At 36.8% G+C, this 20,625-nt stretch overlaps 2 protein-coding genes across 2 annotated transcripts; both read right to left on the bottom strand.

The window, feature by feature from the left end:
* Nucleotides 1-291: 291 nt before the first annotated feature.
* On the bottom strand, nt 292-11,422 carry LOC134231317 (protein FAM184A-like). The gene is made up of 17 exons (XM_062713254.1): nt 11,245-11,422; nt 9,864-10,736; nt 9,298-9,418; nt 8,989-9,170; nt 8,639-8,845; nt 8,315-8,437; nt 8,035-8,196; nt 7,723-7,844; nt 7,434-7,584; nt 6,972-7,184; nt 6,336-6,489; nt 5,869-5,996; nt 5,086-5,270; nt 4,314-4,460; nt 3,323-3,440; nt 2,743-2,847; nt 292-1,187 (listed from the first exon to the last, which is right to left on the bottom strand). Exons 1-17 carry the CDS (start codon nt 11,383-11,385, stop codon nt 1,029-1,031), a joined length of 3,291 nt encoding a protein of 1,096 aa, XP_062569238.1. The 5' UTR covers nt 11,386-11,422; the 3' UTR covers nt 292-1,028.
* A 2,342-nt stretch (nt 11,423-13,764) lies between these two features.
* Nucleotides 13,765-18,408, bottom strand: LOC134231319 (oocyte zinc finger protein XlCOF7.1-like). The gene is made up of 2 exons (XM_062713255.1): nt 15,380-18,408; nt 13,765-15,212 (listed from the first exon to the last, which is right to left on the bottom strand). Exons 1-2 carry the CDS (start codon nt 18,394-18,396, stop codon nt 14,546-14,548), a joined length of 3,684 nt encoding a protein of 1,227 aa, XP_062569239.1. The 5' UTR covers nt 18,397-18,408; the 3' UTR covers nt 13,765-14,545.
* Nucleotides 18,409-20,625: the final 2,217 nt, after the last annotated feature.

Here is a 20,625-nt window from a genome sequence, read left to right on the forward strand (position 1 = left end):
TCGCCCGACCATCGGCTTAAATGTGACCTAGGCATAAGCAGCTGACAGTTGGCAGTAAGCAGTCAGCAGTTGGCAGTCGTATATGGCATTCCATACCAGATTCATTCAGTACTAAATAAAATAAATAAACAGGAAAAAATTAGTGGAATATTTGTCTTTGGAAGTACTGGCCGATCCTTTTGACACAAAAGCAATAATTCAAAAACAATCTTAATCATTGTTTGAGAAACAGCAAGGGACTCAAAACATTTAATCTTAATTAAATTGGTTCAAAACAAACAAAAGAATCTATTGGTCTACTTTTTTTATTCCCATTGACCAATCAATTGTTAGTCTTAACATGATCAAACAATTCTCCAAAACAGTAAATAACATTACAATAACACATTAGTTGTTTTCCTTAATCTGCAGCAGCTCTGGGAAACATTCATCATAAAAATCATAGATATAAAATCAGTATGCATCTCTGCGCATGATAAAAATTAATTTCATGAATGTTCACAAATAAAAATCTGAAGATTAAACAAAAGAATAACAAGAGCAAAGCAAATGAATTGATCACAGCAACAGGTTTGTTGGACGGACAATGACGATAAATGCAGACAAGAGTCAGCAATACTGAGTTAATATGTTTATATCACAGAATAGCTTTCATACATTGATAACACTGGACTACACAATTGGCCGGCTGAGCCCGCCAGTGTTCTCTTTGTGTGTGAGGGTAAGTCGCAACGAAAAACTTTTTCATACGCGTGCAAATACAAGACAGAACCTTCCCATCCTCCTCCCTTACTTCAGCAGACTTAGGTGTACACAGAATTTCAGCTGACTTTTCATTCTATCCCCACTTCTTCCAGGCTGTTACGTGAAGACACAGAAATGCTCTAAATGGTCTTTTTCCATTAGATTTTTTGGTCTTTCTATACACCTCAACCATTATAAATCCTATAATGTCCATACTGGCTCTACATGTTTATGGTCACACTCATAAATAGACTAGCACTATAGAAATATCACAGAGTGTCTCATCATTTGACAAATTTCTTGGTGAAGGATGGCAGAGGTTTGGAGGGGTTCAGTGGGTCGTGGTGCATGGGGGAGTTAGGGAGGGGGTCCAGGCGATGACTACCTAGGTTGGGTTGACTGGAATGTTTGGACACAGCAGGCTTCTCTCCCTTCTTGGGTTTCTGGTAAGAAAAAAATCATTAATTAAACATTGAGTCTAAATAAAATTTCTTTTCTATAGTAAAATCAAGTTTCATAACCTTATTTTTCAATTTCATTTTCTGAATTTTTTTTTAAAGGCTTTTAAAGATTAACTTTAAAGTGAAATGAAGGTCTATTTTAAAAGGTGACATCTGATTGCAAGTTCTTAAGGTGGGTACCTAAGTTAGCCTTCATATAAAAAACGTCTCTCAGAAAACAAGTCGCAGTAACAGTATTGTTAATACTGCTGCAATTGACAAAATAAATCTGCATGAACCACACTAAGATATGCATTATCAAAATATTCCAACAAGAAGAAAAGGTGTCATTGTTCAAGATGAAGTTCTAATACTATTATATTTTTTCCAGGTTTAACCATAGCGTAATGAATTGTATTTTTTATAAATACCAGTGGGCATTTAAAGTAGATACAAGTAATATTTCTAGCTACATTTCCTTCTCCTAATACTTCCATATACATTGATGTTTGATGAATGATATTCAGGAGTGTCCTTATATGTATTACAAGTCTGCCTACAAAATTCTCAGTGAACATCCTGAGCATTATAATAACTTGATTTACATCCTGAGGATTGTAATCACTAATCAGTTACATCCTGAGGATTGTAATGCCGGTAACATCAGTTACATTCTGAGGATAGTAATACCAAAATAAAATGACATTGTGACAGCATTATAACAACAAAAACTGTCGAGTGGTATCAATGTTTCCCTCCCCCGCCCTCTCCTGCCTTGGTGTTAATTGGTTGTGTGAGACATTGTTTGTCTTAACATGTCAATCCAGTTAATTGGTTGTGTGTGACATTGTTTGTCTTAACTTGTCAATCCAGTTCCTCACTAGTAGGTGGGAAGCATGTGTCAATATAAATGACTGTACTGTGTTATACCAATGCTTATTTAATATAGGTGAACATTTTGAAATCTATGGCAGGAAATGGGTCTGAATAAAGAGCAAGACATAATGTAGGTAAAAGACCCCACATACTAGTAAGAAGCAAATTTCTTTTTTGTGATTTTAATATTTAAAAGAAATGAATTTTGAGATTTTAACAACTCATATATACATGAAGATGGGAACAATGTTTAAACCTTCAATTTAACTCCTAAATGAACAGCAAAACTTAATATAAAACAGTAGTAAATAAATTCCAAATTTTGCCACTTTTTGGATTTAAATTCCCCAATGAAAGGTACAGTACCCTGTTCCAAAAAAAAGTGTCAATAAGCTCTGAAGATACTTCATGTTGTCTACCGACATAAAAACTCCAGTGATTTTTTTTATATGCTGTCTATGTGATAAAAAATAAAATAGCTATATAAACTTTCAAATTTTTAAAAATACATTGAAAATCAAAGAGAAAAAAATCTATGCATGAGACATGTGTGAAACCTATTCATCGCAAAAGTTACGTAATGTGCTTTACAGTAAGAGATGGATAACACATTGTTACCTGCTTACAACTGTGCTCACACAAGTCAAAGACCATATACGACCTTAGAATAAGTCAGACATACCTTAGCCAGCGGGTTAATGACTCCAACGTTGGTCGTGTTGTTAAACACCTTGTTAAAGTTAGTTTCCCTGTTTACCAGCTCCAGTTGATAATATCTCTTCTCATCCTATCAGAGTAAATATAGAAACTGACTACATACTTCATCTGCCGAATCTGATAAATGTTCCATATATAGTTTTTAATACACAATTTTAGAGAGAGTCATTTCCTGTTGGTTGGTATACTGGAAGTTAACAAACCCAAATTCTTTCATTATTCAACCAATTTAAACTTGTCATACTGGGCATTATTGGGTGAAACTAACATACAAAAATATGATACCTCAACTTCCTTATATTCACAATATTGATATTTTAAAGACTAGTGTCCTTATTTTTTTTTGTCATACAAGTTTGAAATTGATTCCTCCGAGCAAAATTTGCTAGTTTGACCTCCAAGATGGAGGTTAAGAGAAATAACATCTTGGAGTTTAAGAGAAATAACATGCAGGGAAAATATGTCATACAAAGACGATCTATTATTGAATTGGACTATTTCTCTAACATTATTTACAGACAAACAGTACTCCACAGAAGACTTACGATGAGTTGTTTCATTCGTCCCTCTCTCTCGGAGATCGCGTCCCTCAGCTGCTGTATTAGTTCCAGGTCCTCGGGCCGCGAGTCACGATTATTATACTTCTCCTCAGCCTCCTCCAACCTATCAGACAAAAGGTTAAAGGTCATAAAGCAAAAATAACAATCTATACTTCTCCTCAGCCTCCTCTAACCTATCAGACAAAAGGTTAAAGGTCATAAAGCAACAATAACAATCTTTATTTCTCCTCAGCCTCCTCTAACCTATCAGACAAAAGGTTTAAGGTCATAAAGCAACAATAACAATTTTACATTATGCTTGGTGAATCTTGTCCAAGACATTGGAAAATTATATCAACTTTACATGCTAGAGCATGTATACAATCTCACTTAAACAAAAAAAGTTAAATAATTAAAGAACTCTTGAACTGGGACTGAAACATTTTATAACAGCACTTTTGAAACATGGTATTTTTTAATTAATGAATTGACAAAAGAATCCAAAGGTATGCCTCAACATGAAGTGTGGCGCTTACATCTTTATGCAACATTACTATACTTAACAGCAAACACTGGAGAAAAAATGTACCGGTTGATCAGATACTGCATACGTATCATGCATTACACATAGTGTCTTTACAAGCACAAAGCCTGCTATTTTGTTTTGGATACCTCCTGAGATTTAGGAAGTGACCTTAATATTGTATCTGTATCATGATACACAGTGGACAGACACAGACAGGTGGATGGACTTAGGAATTTGAGTACTGTAGATCACTTAATTTTCACGACACCTTACTTTTGCGAGATAGTCTTTGACTCTTTATTAGCGAAACAAATTTTTTACGAATTGTGGTGATTGCTCTATATAAACTTAAGGAATTCTATTATACACAAGAATGAATTTTACAATTAGTGATGTTGATCTTGTTATTTCAAAATTAATTGGGAAAGGACACAGATGTGGCTCTTGTCATAAAATTCCTGTGATACATACATGATCTGTAGCTCGGATATCTTGTCCTTCAGTATGTCCTGAGCCTCTGTAAATTCCGCCATCATGGACTCTGACTCCCGAGAAAAGTCCTGTTTAACATTCTCCAACTGTTGTAGGTGGCGCTTGTTCAGCACTTCCTCTTTTTTCCTGAAAAATCAAAACATTTGTTATCCAGGACCAAATGTGAGTCATGTCACTTTCTTGAGTTTATAATAGTGACTTAATGTGTGATTATTCATTGGAAAGAGTTTTTCCTTGAACAGAGAATGAATTTGAATAAATTTGGCAATGCCTTTTTATCTCTTTATTGGAGATAAATAAATTCTACAGTCAATTTGGAACCATCGCCATTTGATTCTGTTGCAATTCTTGCAATTTCAGATCTCCTTCAAAAAAGTGTTCATGCAATTTAATATTCTCTTTATGAGCCTTTCAAGAGCTGTAATTTTGTGTTCTATGAGCTGTTATTATGTAAGGCCTTACTTGAGCTGTACGTTTGTGTGACATGAACTTTTATTTTGTGGGCCATACTTGAGTTGTAACGCTGTGTGACATGAGCTATAATTATGTGGACCCTACTTGAGCTGTAGGTTTGTGTGACATGAGCTGTAATTATTTGAGGCCTTACTTGATCTGTAGATTTGTGTGACATGAGCTATAATTATTCGGGCCTTACTTGAGCTGTAGATTTGTGTGACATGAGCTGTTATTATGTGGGGCCTACTTGACCTGTAACTTTGTGTGATGTGAGCTATAATTATGCGGGCCTTACTTGAGCTGTAGGTTTGCGTCGTTGCGGATTTTGACGATATCCTTCCCCTTTTGTTCCAGCTCTCTCATCAGCTGGTCAATGTTGTCCTTGAGTTTCTGAATCTCCTCCTGTAAGTTTTTGATGTGCCTCTCCCTCTGTGTTATCTCTGCCTTCAGTTCCTCTATCTGCATACCGTGATCTCGGTCCTGTATCAAATACACACAAAACAATCTATTGATGTTTCTCACTATGTCTATCTAATATGGTAGTTGCATACATGTATTAAAACAATGTTTCATATGAGTGTTAACTGTAAATTAATGAGTACTGTATACAGGGAAATTTACGCCCCCGTTTTATTTTTTGCCCCTTTCAACCTACCCTCGGTTGGGCGAATTTAAAACAGGGCGTATTCAAAGAATACAGTACAATTTTTTAAACAGAACTGTGACTGGGCAAATTTTAAACGGAGCATAATTGTTTGCAAGTGTTAAAGGACCAAAATAACACGGGGCAAAAATAACCCTGTATATAGTAGTTATATTCAATTACTATGGAATCATTTTTATTTGTGGGGGTCAATGTCCGTGGGTAGCCAAAAATTTTCTGGATCATGGGGACGTAATTTCGTTGATAACAAGTTATATTTCGTAATTTAACTTTTAATGAATAATAAAACAAACGTTTGTATATAGGTTCGTGGGGATGTAAATTCTTGGGTCAGGGTTACCCACGAAAGCCACGAACATTGGTCCCCCAAAAACAATAATGATTCCACAGTATGTGGACATTGCTTTCTTTTACCCTCTGGTGAGAGATTTCCACGGCTCTCTCTAGCTCCAGTCTAGCAGCCTCCAGCTGCTGCTCATGTGACGACGTGACCTCTGACATGTGGGTCATGTGACGCTCATGTAGCTGCTCCTTAGTTGTCTCTATAAAACCAAAACAATAAAGTACTGTAAAATCACATTTCACGAAAATTAACCCCCCACAAAAATTAGTAATTTCACAGTAAATGGCAATTTAAAGAAATTTTATGTTACAGAATATTTTTTTAAACATAAATTTTACATACAGATCATTAAGTAGGAAAACTTCAATTAAATTTCACATATTTTATAAGCCTTGCCTATCCTTTTCCTACAGTAGATTTGTCTTTAACCTCCCAATTTTATGTTGGCCCAGTGAGTGACCTTACTACAGATTATCAGAGAACAAATGTATTTTCACTATAATGGTCCCCTTCTTTCTTTGGATATAGTCTCACTTACCTAACACTTTGTTGTGGGCATTTTTCTGTTCCTCTAGGGCCTGCTGCTTCAGTCTCTCAGCCTCCAATTTCTGGCCCTCCAGGGCCGCTTTATGAGCTGTGATGGAGGTCTGCATCTCATCTATGTGTCTGGACTTCAGACTGGTCTCAAGCTCCTATATAAAATCATTTATAAATTGAACAATGCATACGCACTGCATAATTGATAGTTTAATCCACAGAGAGATTAAGGATTTTAGGTTTGCTTACTGTAAATCACTTTTATTCGCCAGAACTTTATTTTCGCGTAATTTCGCGAGACGGTATGCTCGCGAAAATTTCATTCTCGCTTATAATAGAATTCCTTTAAATTATATAGAGCAATGACCACAATTCGTGAAAATTTTGTTTCACTAAAAAAGAGTCAAAGACTATCTCGCGAAAATAAGGTGTCGCAAAAATTAAGTGATCTACAGTATATGCTAAACAAAAATATATTCAAAATTTGTCATCTCTTTCGATTAATTTTCATAACCCGTAATGCGAGACAGGCCAAAAAAATCATAGTCAAAGGAAAAATTCAAGAGAAATGCATTTTTTACTTACACGGTACTCATGGATTAGTACCTGTATTTGAATGCCTTTCTTTGTTTCTAACCTGAATTTCCTCTTCCTTTTGTTTGATGAGAGCCTGTATTTCTGCTGCATGCTTAGCTTCAATGGCAGCAACTTCCTGAGCGAATTCCTCCGCAGCTTGAGCCATTCTCTCCTCTAGACGGCGCTTTTCCTCCGCAGCCTCTCTCTGGAGTCTCTCAAGTTCACCAGCGCTGATTGTCTGAGCATTGTTTAGTTTGCTCTTCAACTCATTCACCTAATTAAAACAAATCTAAGCACTTATTTATTTTGATAATATTTAAATTTGACAAGTGAGCACTAAAATGAATTGAAATATATAAGTATTTTGATAACACATCTTTCTTATACTTATTGAAAGATTACATGTACACGAAATAAATATTATCAAACTGTACTTATTAAAGACGTATTTCATTCTTTATGAAGAACAGATTGATTCAATGATTTTATATTAATCCATTTTCACTAAGAGTTAATTTCTGACCTGTTTCTGTAGCTCGTTAATAATGTTCTCCCAGCCCCGTTTAGAGGCGGCGATTTCCTCGTCTTTCAGTCGTGATAGCTGATTTAGGGCTGCCTTCTTCTCCTCTTCTTTTTGCTGTGTCAGTTCCCGTCGCAGGTCTGTTGTTTCTTTCCTGTAAGTAATAATGCATATAAACTTTATGTATGTACCAAAAACTGTTCTCGTCTCATGAACCATCTTGATTACAAAATTTATCCACTTTTTTCAATGAAAAAACATGTATTGTAGAAGCAGGATATTGTCCACTTACTTGAGTGTATCAGACCATTTTCCTTCTAAGTCTGCTGATAATTTCTCGAGTTTGGTTTTTAGTTCTGCCTGTGCTTCTATCATTTTTGCATCGTACAAATTCTGAAGCTTGTCTAGTTGTACCTAAAATCATAGCATCAACAATTCTATATTTGTAAATACTATACAATGACAAAACAAGAAAGAAATTTGGGTTTAAAAGCAAAATTTTTAATCTCTAAAGTATTTTTGAAAAATTTAGAGTGAATGTATTTCATAAACAAATGTTTTTTATAATTATTATCTTTTTTACCATAAGAGGATTTTTTCTGACCTTGAAATTAGCAGCATTAGTTTTAGACATTCGGAGCTCCTCTCTGGTTTTCTCTAGTTCTGACTGTAATCTGTGGGAGGCGTCCTTAAGACTGGTGATCTGGCTGGAGGCTGTGCCCAGGCCACTCTCACTCTCCCGGACAATCTTCTCTAGTCTCTGGACCTACAAGAAATCATACTTAACACTGAATCATACTTCTTCATGACATGCATATATATCTCCAATTTATAATGACCCCCCCCCCCCCTCCTTCGTATGGTATTATAAATGTTGACAATACCTCTGATTCTGCAGCTGCCAGTTTGTTTATCAAGTCCTGCTTGGTTCGTTCAAACTCATCCAGTAACGAAGATTTATCCTTGTTCAATCTCTCCACATCTTCATGGTACTTCTTCAACATTTCCTTGAAGTAAATTAAACTGTTATTCATGTGTTATTGTCACAAATACGCTAGCTAGTAATTTCACTTTGTTTGCCCTTCATGTCATTAGCATAAGCTTGAGAAAGTATTTTTGCAACATATTTTGTATCACATTGGCTATTATGTTTGTATTCAGCAACTCATTTAACAAGGAGAAATGTCAATCCATCCCTTCTTACATACCTCTTTGGTTTGAGTCAGTTGAGTCTCTGCCTTTTGTTTGGTCATCTCCAGACTCTCTGAGTGAGCTTTGTTGAGTTGCTGTACATCGTGTGTGTGTTTGTCTGTCAGCTCTTTTTCTTTGGCTGCTGATTTTTCCTTCAGACTCTGAATTTCCCTCTCCAGCCTTGTCATCATTGTCTGTTTCTCAATAGACAGGTCCTCTAAGGACTGAAAAAGGAAGTGGGTTAAGTTTCTGTTACTTATTTTTATAAACAGGATTCGGATCAGCTGTTGACCATGCTCTAGATCACTGACTTAGCTGTACCAATGTTCTGTACAGTGATTTCTGATTTGATGATATAATGTCTTACCTGTTCTAGTGACTTGAGCTGTGATTTCTGATTCTCTGTGAGGGAATCTTTCTGATTCTCCAGTGATTTGCGTTCTGACTCGAGCCAGCTAAGTCTGTCTTTAAGTTTTCTTATCTCATCTTCCAATTCTTTAATCTTTGAAGTCTTTTGAACATTTGTTCCTTCCAACTGGCCAATATGAACTACAAAAACAAGATATGTTCAAAGGTTTTCAATGGCTAAGTGAAAGTCTTGTCCGTCATTCAGATACCCATGTCATTTACTCTATGACAAATGACATAAATGCCAGCTGTAGAGTTAGATACCCACCTGACTTTTTCTGGAGGTCCTCGGCCTGCTGACTACACCTCTCTTTGGTGGCCACCAGCTCAGACTGCAGCTCCTTCAGCCTCTTACTGACATCTGTTGCCTCCACTTTGGCTTCCTGCAACTGTTGAAAAAAAAAATATTGAACACATGAACCAAAGAAAAAACACACAACAATAATAAAGTTTGTGATACATACTTAGGCCTAGAAAAAAAATATATTTGTTTCCGCTTTCCCGACCGACCCTAATTTATAGTGCCGACCCTAAAAATTTTTTTAATGCTTTTGTCCCATGTACACACATAATTAAGAAATTTTTGAGACAGAAATAAAATCTTTTGTAAGTTTTTTAAGTAAGAAAACACCATTTCTTTTGTCATTAATGTTACTTCTATACACGTTCTGATTAAAGAAGTAAAAATAATTTTCAAAAAAAAAAGTTGCCTACCGACCTACCCTATATTTTTTCAGCCTGAAAGCGGAAACAAACATACTTTTTTTCTAGGCCTTATGTACAAAATCTTTGTTTTGGTTTTTTTTTTAGGATTCCATATCATGAGAAACCAACCTGTTTGAACAGTCCAGATGATGTGGAGTCTTTATCTTTCATTGTCTCTCTCAGACCCTTCAGTTCTTTTTGTAATTTGTCCACATTTTCCTCGCTGACTGACAAATCATTTACAAGGCGTTCAATCTGAAGTTTAAGCTCCTTTTGCTGTGACAAGAAATCCTTTTTCAGTTTTTCTTGTTCTTCTTTATAGCGATTCACTACATCTTCCACAGAACTGTCTTTTGCATTTTGTAACACTTCCAACTCCTTCTCATAAAAAGCTTTGGCCTTGGCAAGTTTGGACTCATAGTCCTCTGTGAGTTTCTGTTTTTCAGTGTTCAGTGAGTCACATTGTGTTTTCAGTCCCTCTAACTCAGCCTTATACTTATCCTCTATTTTAGCACACTCATTTAACCAGTCATTGTTCTGGGATCGGAAGAAATCACGGAGTTCATCCATTTCCTTGGTGTGGATTTTTTTCTGCTCCTCCAAACTTTTCTCTTTCTCTGAATCCACTTCTTTCCTCCATAATTCAAACTTAGACAACTGGTCCTCAAAATGACGTTTCGCTGCCAAGACTTCCTGGGACAGTTCCAGATATTTCTGTGAATGTTCTGTTTTAAGTTTGGTCTCACGTTCCTCAGCTTGTCTCTTAAAGTTCTCAAACTTGCTGAGAGCTTCTTTTTTGTGCTTTTCATGCTCTGCCACACAGTTCTGTAGGTTGGATATGGTGTGTTTGTGGTCACTTTCACTATCAATTTTTTGTTTGAACTTGATGATTTTCTCTCTCGTTTCGGACAACAACTGCTGTATTTGTTCTTCATGCTGCTCCTTCAGTGTTTGTACGACTGCTTCATGTTCATCATTTTTGGTGTTTAGTGCATATATAACCTTGCAAAATTTAAAAAAAAATATATAAATAAAAAATCTGCTTTTATTATACTGGAACGTACCAATATAGTATCCACAATACATGCCTACCACTCCACAGACTTGCATGCATTGTAGTATTATTGATTTTGTTCTATTTTAACTCAGTTGCTTTTGATTTTGTATTTTGGTTTCAGTTTTATTAAATTAAAATCATAAAGTTTATCATAACAAATGAGAAAACAATATCAGATAATGATATCCTGACATTCTTTTACTAGCACAGCCAGATATCTTGAAAACTGTAGAGGAAATTCGAGTACCTTTCAATCCTTCATTTCAAATCAATTCAAATTCTTGACATATAGATTGAAAATATGATAAACATATAAATGGAATGAAATGTTAAATAAAGTATATGATGACATTTATCGAAAACACTTTGATTTATCAAGATTTATCTTTGATATTGATACGCAGCGTACGCTTGGTGGCGAACACAAAAGCAAAATGAAGACCTAATACTTACTTTTGTGAGCTGTGCGATTTTCTTTGACATCTTAAGATGCATATCTTGTGTAACCTCCGAATTATTATTCGGATTCCCCGGTAAAGTGCCATATTTTCCATTTTGATAATGGTTAAACGAATTTTTGGCACTTGTCGCCATTTTGACGAACCCTCTCTCTACTTCTTGCGCATTAAAATAGTTCTACATCAAGTTACATGCAAAAGTACATTATCATCTTTTATGTTACTTGATGATATCAGCATGTTATAATTACATTTATATTTAATTTCTTCTTTCTCTGGCAGTAATTTGGGAATTCATATAACTTTTTATATTACACTTAAATTAGTACGCGATGTGATTCGTCTGTTATGGTTTACACGTTGCTAAGAACAGCAGGTGGTTGGAGTTATCGCCCTTATGCTTTCAAAGCGGAAAATTCAAAAATTATAGGAAGAATGTAAGGCCAAGCTTAAAAAATTCTTTGTTTGCAGCTGCCGACCTATAATACATCTTGTCTTTGCCTGTTACTCTTCACATATAAAAATACACAAGAATCGAAAGTGCACACGATTTTTTAAAAAACAAAAAACAACTTACTTGAGAAAATCACAAATCCAGCCACAAACATCTACTAAAATATTCAGATATATCACCTAAATAGCTTTTATCCTAAAACCCCAGCTTTCTGCACAAAATCCCCTTCACCCGGATGACATAAGAAAAGTTCCAATGGCACTCGGAAGGCCCTTTTTGTCATCTGGCAGGACTGTGCATCTGCAACTTCAGAAAGCTGGGGTTTTAGTTGGATAAAAGCTATTTAGTGGATATATCTGGAATATTTTAGAAAAATGTATGTACGTAGTTGGACATTATTTGCGCTAATTCCTTTCAGGATTTGTGTAACTTTTCTCAAGTAAGTTGTTTTTTGAAATTTTTTTAAAAACGTGTGTAATCTTCCCTTGTGTATTTTTTATATGTGAAGTAGAGAACATTCTCTTTAGTCCCTGTGGTAGGTAGGTATAATTTTTTTTTGATACATTTTGTAGCATCAAGTTGTTGTTGGTTTAAAAATCTGAGATTTTTATAGGGTTATTTTATGTAAATAAATCTCTACCCTTTTTATGCCACTTATCGACAGAAATAACATCCTTAACATCTGAAACTTCAAAAAAAATTTTTTTCAAGTGATGGCTGAAAAAAACTTTAAGTCGGGTACATTTTCAGTGGGTCGGTAGGCGACTGCAAACAAACCATTTTTTATTTTAGGCCTAATGGTTTGATATATTGGCCTGGGTTGCTCTGAGTCAGTAGAGCACCTGATTCGCAGGGTCCCAGGCCAATATCCACAATTCTTGTCACCTACTGCAATCCTCCCTTCTAAAATTGCCTTCACCCTGAAAGAAATGTTGCAACCATGCAGATATCCCTTTTTGCCTCTGGCAGGACTACGTCACCTGCAACTCCAGGGATGGTCATATGCAGTGTCACTGTACATGACAAGAAAAGGATCGAAGAAAAATGTGGTTGGTATTGAAATCTAACCTACACCTTAATCATGTTAATTGCATTAATATTCAGGTGCTCTAACAATTAAGTTTCACGGGTAATATCCCCAGGCAATAAAGACCAATTAATCACTTCATTTGGAAATCCATGGTACACAGTAATCTCAGCGAGATGTCGTAGGGACTATGACATATTCTCTTTAGTCCTATGTATGACATCTTGCTGAGATTAATAAATATTCATGCATTTGCCTCTTTTAATTAACTCATAATTTTAAATTATTTTAAGTATTTTCCCCATATATTTCTGATATGCATCCATACATAAAGTGAAAAGAGGTTTAAATTCACGTACTACTGAATGACCTACAAGATTGTAGTCAAGGGGAATAACAATTAAGTTTAAAATAGATATCAAAGATTATGAAGCTCACCTCGACAAATATGTTATTTAAGTATTTATAGTGATCAACTCAAATCTCACATCATATCTTTTTATTATGTGCATCCTGAGTTCATATTCATAAAGTTTGGCTTTAAGTAGGACACATAGTTTCTTTGGAATATAAACCTGCTCCAAAAACCTGGTCACAAATCAGGAAAATGTTTCTTTCAGTTCCAACATCTGAAGAAATTAGATGCATCATGCAAGTTTATTCATATAAACGGCCATAAAATTACAGAGCTAATCCAAATTATGCCCTGGTCTCTCATCTGTAAAATAAATGTCAGATCAAGCATCCAAAGCAAGTCTGGTAGTGCCCATCTCTATAGATGCATGCAAATCATCTATGTTAGAAGTTTGGTCCAGGTAGGGTTTATAGTTACTTGGGAATGGACTTGCTCCTAAAATTGATGCCAACACTAATGCTGGGGGTGTAGCATAAGCTCATCTGGACTATGTCGAGGTGAGCTAAAAATGCATCATAGGAAAACTCTCTATATATGCATTCTCAGAGAAACATTATAAAATCAAAATTTTGATTTTTACAAATGATTGTTTATTAACAAAATTCCTATGAACAAAAGAAGTATTTATTTAGAAATTGTTCTCTGTGGTAAAACTCATAACATGTAAAAATACTTTTTAGCATCATTAATGCAATATGTATCTGAATTGCTAACAAAACAGTTCAAATGTAAGCAAAGAATATTTACAACTGTTACAGTGATAAATAATGTACATGTAATATCCTTAATCTGGACTTGAAAAATATAAAAAGAGGAACAAAAAAAAAAATACTGATTCAGAATATTTTACAAGTCTTATAACCAATTATATACATGTATTTGAAAATATCTTATTACAGGAAAGATAATACTTGTTCATGGAGAGCTTTTTGAAATAATAGTGTTTTAGTTGTTCACTTTATTGCATTTTGGATTTCAGTGTCAAAAAGAAACCTTTAAGCAGTTTTCCTTTTCATCTTAATTTTCTCTAACACACCTGTGTATGACATTTATTATTATTACTCGGTACAGACACTTACAAGCTCTAGTAGCTTATTAAAGATCTAAAATGTAGAATGTGACCGATCAGTTACATATACACAGATTTCACAGTTATGCCCACTTACTCTGTCCATCTTATATGTATCTACCGGTACTATGACCACCTTGTGCTACTTGGAGACCAGTCAGTCTTATTTCACAGTTATGTCCCTTTACCCTGTCCCTCCTATACTTAGTGGTGACCAGTCAGTCTTATTTCACAGTTATCTCCCTTTACTCTGTCCCTCCTATACTTAGTGGTGACCAGTCAGTCTTATTTCACAGTTTTGTCCCTTTACTGTCAGCCTGTGCTGTATGATCTATGTCCCTTTATTATTAGCCTGTGCTGTATGATCTGTGCCCCTCCGTTGCTGGTGAATGTTACCAGTGTTGTAGTTTTCCATGGATTTGGAGTAGGAGGACATAGATTCCAGAGAGGGGGGTGTATATGGCAACATGTTTGGATCCATACCGGGTGGGAATGGTGAAATTTTTGGATCCCTGCCTGGTGGGTATGGTGACAGGTTTGGATCCCTGCTAGCCATCTGCTGCATCATGTGCATTTGCTGCATGTATGCTGCCATCATGTACGGATTCTGCATCAGGTTCATGCTGTGACCTCCCTGCTGCACCATATGCTGCATCATGGCCATTTGCTGCATGTACATGTGTTGTAGAACATCTGGAGGAAGATTGGGGTACCTGTCCTCAGGAGGTGGTTCCAGTGTTGTCCGGTGCATACTGGTTGAGCTGGCTGAACTGTTCCTGGACCGGTTCTGTCCTGAACTAGTCTTCTGCTGACTCTGTGGTGTGGCTGTATTTGAACTGATTACACTAGGTGGGGTGGATCTATCAGATTTATGGGGTGTGGCTCCATCAAGTGAGGCTTCCTCTTGATTCGGGCCTGGACTAAAGAGCTGACCACCACTAGAAGTAGTTGGAAGGGCTCCTTTTGATGGGGTTTCTCTCATATGAATTTTCTCATGCCTAAAAGTAAAAACACGAAAAGTCATTATAAACATCTTTTTTTATAGGTGAACAGTCAAAGTTTATCTTTCAGTTCAGTAATTATATTTGACTCAAGATTTGCCAGATGGATTTATCAACTAATTTCAGTTAAATTTATATTTTCCTAGGCAACAATAAACACTAACCTATTAAGACTATTCTTCTGACTGAATTTCCTATCACACCATGCACAGGTGTATGGCTTTTCACCTGTATGTGTCCTCATATGCTTTGTCAGATTGAAATTGTGAACAAACGTGCGGTCGCAAACATTACACTTGAATGGTCTCTCGGTGAGGTGCGTTCTGCAGTGGGACCCTAGGTAGGACTTGACAGGAAACCTTCTTTGACACACTCCACACTGGAAAGGTTTCTCCTGGGGGTGAGCCTGAGACTGATGAGCCCCGAGACTGATTCTGTCCGGGTAGTGGGTGTGACAGACGTTACACATGTATGGATTATGGGGAGGGTGGACGGGGGTGTGAGCTCTATAACTGTCCTCCTCTGTAAACATGGTATTACAGTAGTTACAGTAGAACGCCCACTCCTTGTAGTGAGAGGACAGGTGCCTGTTCATGGCCACTGGGTCAGTGAAGACTTTGGAGCAATACTCACAGGTCAAGGTCATTGATGGAGAACCAGCTCTACTGCTGAGGTCAGAGGCATGGTCAGGGAAGTCACTTTTGTCAGTCAAGCTCGAGTTCTCATCGGGAAAGTCCTCTTGGCTTGTTTCCATGGCAACATTTGAATCCAGGTTTGGTGACTTTAGAGGTGTAACCCCTTCTTCACATCCTAGTTCCTCTTTCTTTTCTTTCTTTGTAAAGTCTTCTTTTGTTGATTTGTTCAGTTCTAACATCTCTTGATTTTTTGATAGGGCTTGGTCTGTAGCAACAGTTCCCTGTGGTTTCTCTGATGGTTTTGATCTACAGGATAAATCCAGTCCCATGCTCTCTGGATTTGTTTGAGGTCGCAGATTTTGATGGATTGGCAGAGCACTGAAAACAACTGACATGGTGTTGACAAAAGGTACTGCAGATAGAACCTTCTCTTGGTGGACTCCTAGAACCTTGGTCTTGACCCTGGGGGTGCACTTCTTCTTGGAAAGATTGAGGGGCTCATTTTCCTTGTCACTGTCATAGTACTCCTGTGGCTCTGCAGTCTGAATGGCTTCCAGCTTCAGTCGTTTCCTTGGAGGTGGCTGTGTGGCATCTTTCCTCGATTTGGATAGATCTAAGACATTTTCTGAACTGCTCTGAGAAGAGGAATGCTCCATCATGTGTAAGTCCAGCATCATTGGGTTGTAGAATTTTTCACCACAAATTGAACAAAAAAGTGATCCAGCTCCCTCTGGTTTTGGAATCTTGGTCTCAGACATGGTGGTCCCTGATTTCTTCATGTTTTGCAAATGCCCTGACATGTGCTCTGTGAGTAATGTGAGATCAGGGAAACTTTGTCCGCAGACTCTACAAATGTATCCTTTGGTGTCTGAAGTCTGGGAGTGGACCTGTCGAGTGTGCTTTAGAAGATCATAAACATCATGGAACTGATGACCACACAAATCACAGGTCTGGATTGGCATTCCCTCTTTTGACTGTAAGTGGCGGTAGTAGTTTCCTGGATTCTTAAAACATTTACGACAGACTTCACACTGAGTCTCCATGGATCTCCTAGTCCGTTTAGCTCGGGATTTCTGATCAGGATTTGGTTTGATAGCCATGTCCACCTCTACATTTCCTGTTTGAGCAGAGTCTGTATGGGTAAGCTGTTCATTAGATTGACTGTTAGGAACATCTGGAGCTGAGTTCTCTTTCGGTTCTTCTATGTGAGTTTTCTGATGTTTTTGGAGCTGTTTGCTGTTGGTGAAGGACTGGTCACATTGGTTGCAGCTGAGGAGCTGGTGAGATGCCAGGTGCTTCTGGAGGGTCCATCTATCAGAACACACCTTGTTACAGACAGCGCACTCCAACTCTGCATCGTTAGTGTGCAGGCTCATGTGACGATTCAGGCTGTTCTTATGAGTGAATTTTAGTTCACACAAAACACAGGTGTAAGGCTTCTCACCTGTGTGAGTTCTCAGGTGTTTCTTCAGGTTAAATGAGTAGTGGAACTCCTTACCACAGAACTGGCAGGAAAATTCTTTCTTGTCTTGGTGAATTTTTGCATGACGCTGAAGCTCAGATTTCTCCTCAAAAGATTTGAAGCAAACTCGACATTTGTAAACCTTGGGCATTTCTAAATGTGCTTGAATGTGGGCCTTGAATTCCATCTCATATAAGTACATTTTCTCACAGATTTTACATTTAAGTCCCAGCAGTGGTGAAGTCATTTGAGCATGTTTTGCCATGTGCATTGTATAAGAGTTCATGTTCATAAACCAGTTGTTACACATAGCACAATGAACATCTGTTGTCATCGGAAGTTTAACTGGTTCTCCTTCCTGAACTTGACTGGTATCCATCTCATCCTCCATTTTGCTGAGGTCACTTTGGTCACATGTCTCATTCATGTCCTCATTTTCTTCATCATCACCTTCAGGGCAAACGTTCCATTCAACTTGGGGAGTGTTGTCTCTTTGCTGCATGTTACAATTCAGTCTGGACATTGCTTGTGAATAACTGTCTGCAGGCATGTGCTTCATCTGTCCATGGTCAGCTACTTTAAATGACTGTTCCTCAACCTTCAAGAAAGGATTCTGTGAACTCTGAGCATCTTTGTCCTGTACACATCTGTTTTCTGACAAAGATGGGACTTTTTCCTCAGTAGTTTTCAGCAAAGTTGAGTCCACATTGTAGATGGAACTTGGTTGAAGAGTTTTAGAGTTTTCTTTGGAAAATGCAGTGCCTTTAACAGGAAAGTCTACATGTTTCTGTGGAGAATTGTCATCACTTTTTATTTTGGCACTAGGAACTGTGAGGTCTTTAGCATTCTCCTTCTTCAAGTCATTCCCTCTACAGGAAGGGGACACATAGGCATTAACAGCCAGTTGGGCCAGTCTGTGGTCCACTTTTTGGGGGGTGTATTTACTTTTATTTATATCTTCCTTCTCACCTAGTGACACAGGCCCAATGTTTTTCTTTGGAGTGAACTTGTTGTCTGTTTGACCTGGTTGGAGTGAAAACTTGGACATGTCCACATCTCCCCTTCTTATGCCTCTCTCACACATTTCATTGACCTCTTCTCCTCCAGCCTGCCTTCCAGCCATTTCACTCTGATCAGAATCTTTTACATTCACTATCCCTTCAGAGTTACTTTTGACACACACAGAAATCCCAGACTGTTGAGATTCTTCTCTATTCAAGGGATCCTGAGTTGATTCAGAGGTGACTTGGGGTGGCGCACTTGGTTTGGAATCTTCAATCTTTTCTTCCAGTGTGTCCAGAAGCCTTGAGTCGTCGGCTCGGCATCTCGAGATATCAGAGAGCTGAGATTCATCTGTACAGTGAGATAGATCCACCACCAACGCTCCCTCTGATGTGTCCAGGATGGAACTGTTTCCTGTGTCATCCATCTCTACAAGAAGAAAATCTGTGATTATAGAATATCCTTTTTGCCAATATTTTTTAGATGAATACCTTACACCATTTAAGGTTACTTGGGGATGGGGGGGGGGGGTGTTGAGGTGGTTGCATGTACAGTAAAACTCAGTTATGAGGAAGTGTCACTGCAGCCATCTTTAAAAAAATGTTTGCTTGCTCTCTTCTGAATCAGGATAAAGTAGAGGTACTGTGAGCATTGGGCTCACTAAATGATACCCCCGCCTCCCACATGATTGTAATGACAAAGTCCCTGTTTTGCTCTGGAAGACCTGAAATAAGTGTCTGATCAAAAAGTAAAATAGAAGGTGCACAATGTTGTTATGTAACAAGAATCTGTGAAAGTATGATTAAATTTTAATCAGTGGTATAGGAGGAGCTGAGGATAAGAGATGGGTACCCTAAAGCATAACAGATGGATGTACAGACAGACAGACATCCCTGCCACTATATACCCTCTCACTTTTCAGGGTATGAAAAGGTAGGTAGGGGACCTTATTTTTACTCCAAAAAAGAGCAAGAGCCACTTTTGGCCTTATTTGGCCCTGAGAATTTCTGAAAAATCAAAACCGCTCAGTTTAGGTTGCAAATGCAGTATTTATCACTCAAAATATATGGTGACCAAAAGTATTAATCGTGATGTAATTTCCCATATAGTCAATGCATTATGTGAAAAATCTCATTTGATTTCATATCATGTCAATTCCTTTGAAAATGACCTAAAGTTGAAGTATTTTTTCAATATTTTATATATAGCACAACCTCTGATCCAAAATATGCAAATACAAAATGAAAGCTTTGTTTCTGAAGATCAAAAAACATGTTTTATTTTTAGCTTCTGGGCTGTGTGAGCTTTTTAATTCTTTGCTGAAGGTAAAATTTCATGTTTTCTGCAAATTAAAAGAAAGTCAATTTCTGGACAAATCCTGTTTAATATTGCATCTTGCTGAAATTTTATTATGGAAAATGATAGCACCAAGTGTCTACTTTATTTTGACATATGAAATGGGAAAGAGGGTGATACTTAATTAATTGATATAAGTACAGGGCCATTTTATGCATAAGATGGCTCTTGCTCTTTGTAAATGAAGTTAAAATAATTTATAATGGGATGAAATAAATAAAAAGAATTGTTTCCTGAAGCTTTTTTTTTAATTTTGAGTCAGCCATTTTATGTTGGTCATAAAGTTGGCCCAGGACCTTGAATTCATATCTGAGATTCTTGACCTACGGTACTTTATTCCTAATAAAAAAAACATTGTGAAAAGTCTTCTATGGGATTTTTTAAAAAAAGTTCCCTTTCTCCAAGATTTCTTTTTTAATTGAGTTCTTACTATAACCTAGGTTACTGTATTAGATTTTAAAAAAAAATGTAAAGTACCGTATAAGTAGAAATTTTAGCGAGAGGCAAATTTTGCGATTTGTCTTTAAAAACTGGTATTTTATTTTTAGCGAGTTGTAATTTTAGCAATTTTAAAATGCTCTCTAAAGAACCTATTACAAATGAAACGCAATCAATTTTTAGCGATATTCAATTTGACATTTGACAATAATAATGCCAAAATTAAATCCTCGCTAAAAATTCTACTTATACGGTATTCAGGTATACATTGTATATATGCAAGGCAATGTGAAATCAAACCTTTTATCTCAAATTCTATGGTGCTTAGAAAAAAATCAAAAAAATCCAATATTCAAGATACTAAGGTTGTAATACAGAAAGAAAAAGTATCTTGTTGCGTTTGAGATATCAATGTTTCAGATACTGAATGTAACCTTGGAAGGACATATTTTATGTACTAGGATTTTACAAAGACTACTGGTAAATATGGTTCTATGTTTATGCCTATGATCTCCAT

This window comes from Saccostrea cucullata, unplaced genomic scaffold (assembly GCF_032062105.1).
Source record: "Saccostrea cucullata isolate Sc308-1 unplaced genomic scaffold, CSIRO_AGI_Scuc_v1 ctg32, whole genome shotgun sequence".
NCBI classification, from domain to species: domain Eukaryota; kingdom Metazoa; phylum Mollusca; class Bivalvia; order Ostreida; family Ostreidae; genus Saccostrea; species Saccostrea cuccullata.